Source organism: Nicotiana sylvestris, chromosome 2 (assembly GCF_000393655.2).
Source record: "Nicotiana sylvestris chromosome 2, ASM39365v2, whole genome shotgun sequence".
NCBI classification, from domain to species: domain Eukaryota; kingdom Viridiplantae; phylum Streptophyta; class Magnoliopsida; order Solanales; family Solanaceae; genus Nicotiana; species Nicotiana sylvestris.
Genome location: NC_091058.1, coordinates 51,081,342 through 51,091,678, shown reverse-complemented (window position 1 = coordinate 51,091,678; position 10,337 = coordinate 51,081,342). Strand labels below are relative to the sequence as shown.

The 10,337-nt window shown below is 36.0% G+C and overlaps 1 protein-coding gene across 6 annotated transcripts; it reads right to left on the bottom strand.

Moving 5' to 3' along the window:
• Nucleotides 1-2,119: 2,119 nt before the first annotated feature.
• On the bottom strand, nucleotides 2,120-4,325 carry LOC104243581 (uncharacterized). 6 transcript variants are annotated; one of them, XM_009798806.2, is made up of 2 exons: nucleotides 3,639-4,325; nucleotides 2,120-2,989 (listed from the first exon to the last, which is right to left on the bottom strand). In XM_009798806.2, exon 2 carries the CDS (start codon nucleotides 2,890-2,892, stop codon nucleotides 2,194-2,196), a length of 699 nt encoding a protein of 232 aa, XP_009797108.1. In that variant the 5' UTR covers nucleotides 2,893-2,989; nucleotides 3,639-4,325; the 3' UTR covers nucleotides 2,120-2,193. The 6 variants fall into 6 exon arrangements, with proteins under 6 accessions (XP_009797108.1, XP_009797116.1, XP_009797128.1 ...); XM_009798814.2 differs by having other exon boundaries at nucleotides 2,120-2,986; XM_009798826.2 differs by having other exon boundaries at nucleotides 2,120-2,857.
• Between the last annotated feature and the right edge of the window lie 6,012 nt (nucleotides 4,326-10,337).

The following is a 10,337-nucleotide window of genomic DNA, read 5'->3' as shown; positions in this document are numbered from 1 at the left end:
AAGTGTACTGCTAGATCTATTATAGAATAGAATCCACTATTTATGTCTATTATAAATTCTTCTAAATTTTGAGTAAGGCTTCTAGCAAAACTTTCTTGATGGGTGTAGTTGTTGCGGTTATTGGACATTAATAGTAAAAATTATTTGCAGTTAAATCTTATATTTGTGAAAATCCTACTCGGTACTCTCTCTCTTTTATTCTATAGACTTGTAAAGTTAACATATTAGCTAAATTATGAACTGATATTACCCCGTAACTTTTTTTTTTTACTCTGTTCATCTCTTCTTCCCAATCGTTTAAAGATTTTACTCTTTTCTTAACTTCTATTTCTTTAACCTCACCCCGGCCATGGTTAAACACTTATACCCTTCTTTATCAATTGGGTTTTTAAACCAGTTTTTCCTAGGAATTTACAGGTTAATCCATCATTTTTGTTAAGAAATTGGGTAGCTAACCATATACTAAGAGTGTTATATGATAATTTTAATGTACAGACATAGTATCATGTAAGTTATTCATCTTTATCTAAATTATGTTTCTGATAAACATTACCCCAGTTTGTATTTTACTAAATTTATGATTGTTAATTAGTTTGTATTTTACTGTTCTTATGATTATTAGTTATGTAATACTATGTCTGTACATTAAAATTATCATATAACACTCTTAGTATATGGTTAGCTTCCCAATTTCTTAACAAAAATGATGGATTAACCTGTAAATTCCTAGGAAAAACTGGTTTAAAAACCCAATTGATAAAGAAGGGTATAAGTGTTTAACCATGGCCGGGTGAGGTTAAAGAAATAGAAGTTAAGAAAAAAGTAAAATCTTTAAACGATTGGGAAGAAGAGATGAACAGAGTAAAAAAAAAATTACGGAATAAAGATATATATATATATATATATATATATATATATATATATATATATATATATATATTGCTGAGAGGATACAAATAGTTGAGCAAGTATTCTGAAGTGAAGTACTGTGTTCTCCTTGGAATGAAGAATATGAGAGGGAAACTAATGAATAGAAAAGAAAAGACAAAAATGAAGGCTAAAAATGGGATAACAAGAAGGAATAGAAAAAGAATACGCTGCAATCTCCACATATTTCTTTTGTTTGTTTTATTTTCTTTTCGTTATTAGTTTCTTTACTTTTATTTCATATTTCTGTTATTTGAATATGAGAAATTTTAGCAACGCCGATGTTTTACTATCTAATGAAAAAATAATCTATTTACATGCCTCTAACATATAATTGTACTTAGAAAGTCATGTATCAACCTCTCACTTTTTCCTCATTTATCATAATATATGTAAGTGAAACTTTTTTCTTAAAAATTCTTTCTCTTTTATTTTCTTTTAAAAAGAAAATCAGGAAAAAATGCAGTAACCTAAAATCCAATTCTAATTAAAATGCTAAGTATATGATTTATCAATATGTAAAATTATCTTTTATATACATATTAATTTAAAAAACTATCTCTCTCATCCGTTATATGTCGTTATTTCTTTTTAATTTAGTGATATTTCTTATAACCGCGCGAAGCATGGAAAATTTCACTAGTTATAATTATAATTTGAACATAACTTGTACCAGAATCAAACAAAAACCCAAAATATATTTTTGACTTTTGCTAAAACACCAATCTCCTTGTATTCTGATCCGCATCAGTATAGGGATGGCAAACTAGAGAGTCAGGATCGGATATGAGCGGGTCGAAAATGTATAATTTAAAAACGGATAAATTATCCGACTCAATCCATATTTAATACGAATAAAAAAATGAATTATGTAAAACTTAATCCGTGACTTCTAGAATATGATCACTTTTGAAAGAATTGTTAGTCTTCCAAACTTGAGAAAACCCCAATTTGAGACTTTACAAATGTAAAAGTTAAACTCATTTATTACTCATTGATTATCCATTTGGTTATTCATTTTCTAAGTGAATAATATAGTTCTTATTCATATTCGACCCGTTTTTAAAAAGTTCATTATACAACCCATTTTTAATTGATAATATGGGTGGATAACTATTTTCTTTTAACCATTTTGCTAGCTCTATGCATCGCGATCAATTCAGGTGGACAGCATTTCTGCTGAATCATCATATATGTAAGATATATAACTTGTATTCATGATCCAGGCATATTGGGAGTTTGATATTGATACAAAATTTTCTCAATTCACAACAATCCTTGACAAATAAGATATATCTCCTTTGAACATGACCTAGTTGCTTTTGGCCTCAACCATGCTGCCTTTTTGAAGAGTGGTTTGCATAACTGCCCAAATTCTTTCACATCTTCACTTTCTAACAGCTTAATGACAAGATGGCCCCCGGGTTGCAGTAAACCATCATTCTTTGGGGTTGAATTTGAGCACTCTGATCGTCCCTCCCCTTGTACGATATCATCTGAATGCAATAGGGAAACCCCGCCAACAGCCAAATCAAGAGCTCGCATACCCAGTTCAGCGGATAAAGCTGCATCTCTTATGCTGATTCCAGAAACTAATGGGCACATATCAGACAGTATGACACCAAATCCTTTTTGCTGAGGAGAAAGAGCCTTGAGTTTGTTCTTGGGAAGGTTGAGAGCATCAGCACAAACAGTTTGTACTCTTGAATCACAGTGCATAGGAGGAACCTTTACCTTCTTGAGATCAATTCCGACAACAGCACCTCCATTTTTCAGTGGGCCCAAGCTCTGACATGCCACCTGAAGCCATGCGCCAGGAGCACATCCAAGATCAAGCACAGAAGAACCAGGGGTTATCAATTTGTACTGTTTCTGCATCTGAAGCAACTTGAATGCAGAGCGAGCAGCATAACCAAGGCGCTGAGCTTCCCTGTAGAAAAAATCAGGTGTACCTGCTTTGCTCATTCTTCTTATTCTTATGTAATGCAATGCTTGTCTTGTCTCTAATTTCAGAAGCCTTGTGGAATTAATTTTGGTTCCCCGTGTCCTGGTGTTCAAACTTCTAAAAATAAAGTGGGTCATGAAAATTAGCACTAAGTACTCACTCCGGTCCAAAATAAGTGATTTTTTGGCTTTTTTCTTGTGGTCCAAAATAAGTGATTTTTCCAGATTTCAAGAATGAATTAATTATTTTTTTACTACATTGTCCTTGGAGTAAATAGTGTTGGAATATGTGTGAGGAGTGTTTATGTGAGATAGTAAAGTTAATATGGTCAATTTCATTGCTAATTAATGCTAAAAGGTGAATTTCTTAATCTGTGCGAAAACATCTAAAAAATCAAGGGAGTATTAACTAAATCTAAATTGCTGGAAGCTTGTTAGGCATTTATCTATAAAAGAAAATGGGTCATGCTAAATGTAAGTTACTAGCAAGATTGGGCTAACTATAGCTCTTTTCAGCTTACTCGAGTCCAAAAATTGAAAAACCTCAAATTCAATTTTGTCATTTCTATTTCAAAACCCATCTGTCCAAATCTTCCAACTCAACAGATTATGTACCAAATTTAAACCAATATTTTTAAAGGACATAGATTTCACAAGAACTAAACAAACAGAATGATGGCACATTTCATGGACATAGATTTCACAAGACAACAATATATATCCAAAAACACGGTAATATAATAAAATAAAAAATGGAAGAAATGGACCTTCTTTGAAGGTTTATGAATATATCAATATGAACCTCCAGATGCTTTACAATACCTCTTTGGTACAGAGAAATCAAAGCAGCGAGAAAGATCCCGACGGACCTCGGACCTCGACCGAAACTCGTCGGTGTCTCAAAAGTCGATCTCGCACAACAAAAGGGTGAAGACACAGGTGGTATTTTCTGGGTATTTACATGGTAATTTGGAGCTGCTCTAATGGTTGTCTTCTGCTGCGTTTTGGCCGCCTTTTGATTGAGATTTGGACCGATTTTCAGAATGGCTGAAGTTTAGTGCGTTTTTTGGCTGGAGTTTGGACTTTTTTGAAGTTTCTTTGAGGTGGTTTCAAGGCTGGTTTAGGGACAGTTTTCAGCTCGTTTTTGGTGCATGTTTTGAGGTCTTTTTGGCTGATTTTCGCTGGGGTTTTGGGGTAGTTTTTGCTGGAAGAAAGGAGCTGATTTTTGGTGGTTTTGGGGGCTATTTTCAGCTGGGTTTGGGGTGGATTTTGGTGGTGAAGATGGCTGATTTTGGGGTTCTTATATGGCTGCCTTTTAATGTACGAATTTGTGGAGATTTAGAGCTAGTTTGAGGTGTAAATGTGAGAGGAAGAAGAAGAGCTAGTTGTTGCCAAGGACGAGGAGGCCGTCCTATTGTTCTTTTTCCTTCTGCCGCTACTGCTAACTCTCTAGGTTTCGGATATGAGTATATATTAGGTGGGTAAATTAGGGAATATCCTTTTTATTTTATTTTTTCCAATGTATAAAGAATAGATAAAGATAAAAATACTCCTCCTTACTAAATCAAAATTAGGGGTGTCAATGGATATTCGAAAACTGATTGAACCGTACCGCACCGAATCAATTTTTAGGTTTCTTTTTAAGAAACCGTAGGTTTTTATATAAATTTATAACCGCACCGATAATTAGGGTAGGTTTTTTATTTTATAAAAATATACTGAAAAAATACCGAACCGTACCGAATAAATTTTACATGTAGAAAATATATTTATTTAGGAAGTTTAAAAGTAATAATGCATTAAATTTTCTTTGGGCCTTGGAATTATGAAAACTATTACCAGCCAACAAGTAATTAAACTCAAAATACTAATTCCTAAAACCTATTATGCTGCTTCTACTTAAACTAAGTTATTTCAAGTATCTTTATTAGCAAGACACAAAGTATTCTAGCGATTATGAGCAGCAAACTACAATGTATTGAATATGTTTTCTTTCATATAATTTGGATTTATCTTTTTGAACATTTAATCTTTTATAAACTTTATTCTTGAGTCCCAGCTTAGTATATCTTTCAACTCGTGTGATTTATATTTTCTTTGCCTTTGTTTGATTTCTTTTACGCTGTTGTAGAATAGTTGATGGATCTATACTCTAGCCATTTTTTTTAATTCACCACCCTTTAAACAGTAAAAATGTCTAGAGAATTTTGCTAAGTCCTATAAAAGAACGTATGTTATTGCATTCTACTTCTACTTGTGAATTTTACATGATATAAAAAAATACCGAAAATTAACCGAACCGTACCGATACCGAAGAGAAACCGGCATGATTGGGACGGTTTCAAAAAGTCTAATTTTGGTTATACATAATAGAATAACCGAAAAATTGATATGGTACAAATTTTATAATATAACCGGCAGAACCGAACCATTGACACCCCCTAATCAAAATGGCGAAACAAAAACTCTTTAGACCTTGAAAAATATAAAAAGATTACTAAATATAGAACTACAAAAATACTAGCTTATCAAAATTAGAAGAAAGCATATTTTTGTGGATTTTTTTTTAATAACAACAACATACTAGCACCCAAGGGTGTGGCCTAGTGGTTAATGAAGTGGGTGAAAATAATGAGGTCTCACGTTCAAATCCCAGCGGAGGCACACTAGGTGATTTCTTCCCATCTATCCAAGCCTTGGTGGATAGAATTACCTGGTATCTGTTGCTGGTGGAAGGTGGCAGGTATCCTATGGAATTAGTCGAGGTGCGCGCAAGCTGACCCGGACACCACGGTTATAAAAAAAAATAACAATAACATACCCAATATTATCCCACACCATAGAATTTGGGGAGAGTAGTGTGTACGCAGACCTTGTGAGCACGTGATTTTTGTTTCGCACGACACTCGCTCCAAAAAAAAAAAAAAAAAGAAATAAAAAATAATAATAATTGACCCTGCTGTACAATTTTTGGATTTCTGTGCGGCACTTTGTTGATTTATTTGTGATTTTGGCCCATTTTATTTATCTACTTTATTAAAACAAAATTGAAAAAAAGTGTACGTGTCATGCATAATTTGAACCGTAACATTGGTTTAAATAGAAAGGCATAAACAGGCACCTTTGTCCGTGATTTTGATTTGTTTGATTTTACCTGTTTTGAAATATTTTAGTGTGTGTGCAAATAATTGTATTGAGTGTGTATTTAATTTTTAATTTTGATTTTTGCTTAGTTTTGTTTTTAAAATAAAAAAAAGAAGAAAAAATCAGCAATTATTCCGGATTAAAATTGGCCCAAACAAACAACGTTCAAACCAAGCCTGCCCGGTCCAGGCCACCTGATGCCCAGGATGTCCAAACGACGTCGTTTGAGTCATGCCTGATCTGGGCCGTTGATCTCAGATTGATCAACGGCCAAGATCAATTCCCCATAACCCACCAATAAACCCGACCCGTCTCACCCGGACCGACCCCAACCCTTTACCCTTGAAACGACACCGTTCCACTTAAGCTATCAGATCCAGACCGTAGATCTAGATTGATCTAACGGTCGAGATCAATCCACCCATTAACTATATAAGGCCATAATCCTACCCTGCCCCCCTATCTGAACCCCAACCTTCGTCCCCAAACAAACAGCCCTAAAACCCTAGCCGCCCCTGCGTACTTTCGCCATGAAAGCCGACGGCATGGATGCCGGTGACCTTCCCCTTAACACCCTAGAATCCCCTTGCCTTCCTGAACATGAATCCATTAACCCTGTAGTTCGAATCCCTCCCCACCTTCTCGAATCTTCATTTGAAGATTCGAGTCGAAACTCGATCTACACAGTTTAACCCCAGCTTCACACCAGATACTCCCCAAACCCCCCTCGTGACCAAACCATACTTGGTTTGGCCCGAATCTGACCAGGGAAGCCTGAATCCCAGATCTAAGTTTGAAAATTTTGTGTTCCTCCGTCATTTGGTTCAACCAAAGAGATTAAGGTCTAATGGACTTTAATCAAAGTGTTTCTCATCTGAGAAACACTTCGTTTAAAGTCCGTTCAGCCTTAAGAAAGGCCTGGCCAAGTCCGAGTCGAGGTCTTAATTTTCAAGGTTTAAGGTAAGTTCTTTCTTTTCTTTGTTTGCTTTGGTTCGTTTGATTGTTGTAAGGGTCTGTTCGTTTTCTGTCCTTGACTTCTATCAACTGTTCTTCAACCGTTTTGCCTGAACTTCTGTTTGCTTGTCTAAAATCCCCCCTCCTGTTCTGATGAAACATATGTATTTGTTGTACAATAATTGAGCTTCAAATGTTGACTGAGCAATTGGTTCCTCAAGTACCACTTTGCTCAGTCAGTATAATTCGAATTATGGGTCGATACTGTTAAATGTCGGATTTTTGGTTACGATTGTGTATGTTAATGCTAATATAGTCGAGTCGACATGTGTCGTCAATTAATTTCAACTGTCCGAACAATAACAAATCGATTTACTTCTGCTAAGCATTTGTTGAGTCAATTAAGAACCAGTTTTTGTTTACTTATAGTTGTTTGAATTGATCAGTAATGTAAAAAGGATTTGTTTGGTTTAAATTCTGAATTGGAAGGCATGTGCACTCGTGCACAGCAGGTGCATTAGTGCACCTCATGTGCCTTGTGCACAGCCTTTGGCCTGCATAAAGGCCTTTGTTAAGTTTTAAACAATTTGACAGCACATGCTGTCAGATACATTCCACTGCCCATACTTGGCTTTAGTTTAAAGAAGTATTTAAACCCTTTAAAAGTGAAGTCTGCCAGAGAAGGTTGATGGGGTTTAATACTTAATTAGCTAAAGTTTGGAATTAAAAATGGAAGGCACATGGGAGGGGTACTGGGATATTCTGAAAAACAGGCTGTTGAAAGAGATAGTTTTTGAGGTTTATAAAGGATGGACATACAGAATTAGAGGACAGGGATTGAACCTTAGGAGAGCTGGAAATACATACAAATAGATACACATAGACAGAGAGAGTTGAGGGGATAGAGGGGATACAACCAACAATCAGAAGCTTTTTCCTCCTATTATTACTGGGTTTCAGTTGTTAAACCTGTTTCAAATCAATTCTGATTCTTTGAAATTCCAGTTGTGTCTATTAGTCGAGTGTTTTCATTGGTTTACTACTGGTCTGGTCTGTTTGGATTTCTGTTTCTATTCCACTGGGTGTTGCTGCTATTTGGCTATTACTTTCTATTGGCCATATTTGCATCTCTGCACTCGAGCCTGTTTCTTGCTATTTGTTTTGCCTGCTGCTATTCTGCCCTGTTGCTGTTGGTGCTGTTACTGCTGCTGCATTTGTTCATTGTTACTCTACTGATTGCCCTTTTTCTTCAATTGCAAATATTCCCAGGTACACAACCTTTGAACCTTGTATTGTTGAAAGTTTGAAGTTGAAGCAGAAATAAAGGAATGAACGCCAGTTTATGTTATAGCATTGGTGTAAAAAGATAGTTCGAATGTTGGTTGGGTCTGTATTCTTACTGTGAACTGCAAATATTCTGTAGGAACTAGCATACATTTTGTTTAAGATGAACTGTTAGATAGCATGGCTCAATAGTAATGACAGTATGACATGGACAACATGTTTTGATTTAGTATACATTCAGTTCAAGTATAACACTTGCTTGATTTAGTATGACTGTATAACATAGAGTCATGGTAAGTATTGTATGTATTTTGCCTAGACCACTGAATTGACAAAACTGCGATACTGGGTCCGGGATAAATGTATCCCCAAACAAACTCCCATACAGTCACACTAAGAGTATGGCTATGAATGCCAGTTCTCTTGTCAGTTTATTCGTTCCAATACAGGTTCGATACTGGGTTTCGTTACAGATTTTTATTTCGAAATGATGTAATGATTGTTGAGAAAAACTGATAATCATTTTTGAGTTCAATTAGTAGTAATTTTTCCTAATAAAACAGCCGATTTCTTTATCAATTTCGAATAGGTTAGAGTGTTAAGAATAGAACTTGGAGGTCGTTAAAACATAACTCAATATATGTTGTTAGTTTGTTTGCAATCTCACTTAGCGAATTAATAAGCATATTCACTTGTTGAAGACAAAGCATGCCGTAGCTCTCACCTCATGAACAATCAATCAGGTAATCAAACAAGTTTAGGTTCGGCAAACATAATAAGGATTCAGTCCGTATTTGTCTAAACCAGCAAAATTCGGCATCATCCTTCCCTTAAAAGATAAATGTAGTAAAATGTAGTTCTTGTAGGGTACCCTTCTAAAATAATGAGACGAGCCTCGCCAAATCAAAAGGCAAATTGCGGGGCCCTCAATAATTGGTCATAATAAATACTTAGAATTTGGGACGGGCTGTTTAGTGAATTCCACTGCCCTCCCCGAAGACAATAACGCGTTAGATTCTTTAGGCGCGACTTAATCAAATCACATTCTTAAATTCGGGTGCGCATTTATGTGACCCAATTTCAAATCTCAACGGAGTCGAAATGTGTTAACAACTACGGGTGCATTGATTGTGACGTGGTTCGAGATACATTTTCACGACGTTGCAATTCTATAAAAATAAATGATAATAATAAAAGCGGTTAAAACTTAATAAAAGCACATAAGTCACAACATGTATTTAAATCAGATATTTAGCCATTATAACAATTTAAGCGACCGTGCTAGAACCACGGGATTCGAGGGTGCCTAACACCTTCCCTCGGGTCAACAGAATTCCTTACTTAGAATTTCTGGTTCGCAGACTTCATTTGGAAAAGTCGAAAATTTCCTCGATTTGGGATTCAAGATAAACCGGTGACTTGGGACACCAAAAGCCAAACCTTTCCCAAGTGGCGACTCTGAATTAAATAAATAATCCCATTTCGAATATTGTCACTTAAATTGGAAAAACTCCACCCGCGCATTTTAACCCTTCGGGGCCGGGCGCGGAAAAGGGAGGTGTGACAGCTCTGGCGACTATGCTGGGGATTTTCTAATACCCAGAACCTCCGGTTCAGGGTTCAAGAATTCGAGCTTAGAATAATTGTTATATTTGGCTTTATTATCTGATATTTATTACATGTTTTGACATAACGTGCTGCAATGTTTTTTTTTTACTGCTTTGATATTATCTGAACTGTATATAAACTGTGCCGAAACCCTTCTCTCTTCACCTCCGGGGAGAAGCTCGCTGGTCGAGACTCCCTATTCTGTTAGTGTCAATACCCGAAATAAGAAAGAGGACGGATAAGTTACGAAGCCGGACGGCCTTTTGGTTCCCGGTAAGTTGCCCCTCCTCGACTCGAGTTGTCCGCTCGGGTACACAGTCTAGAACAAATACCAAGGTTTAAACCTAGTATAACTCGACTTCATGCCGGATCCCTAGTAGGAACGCTTATTTGCATCATGTTGCATTTGACTTAGGGGGCTCAACACAGGGGTTGGGTCCGTCTAGGACAAGCAACCAGAAATGAAAAGGCCACCC

What these genes read in the sequence shown, in the direction of transcription:
- LOC104243581 (XM_009798806.2), bottom strand. Translation starts at nt 2,892, where the DNA reads ATGAGCAAAGCAGGTACACCTGATTTTTTCTACAGGGAAGCTCAGCGC.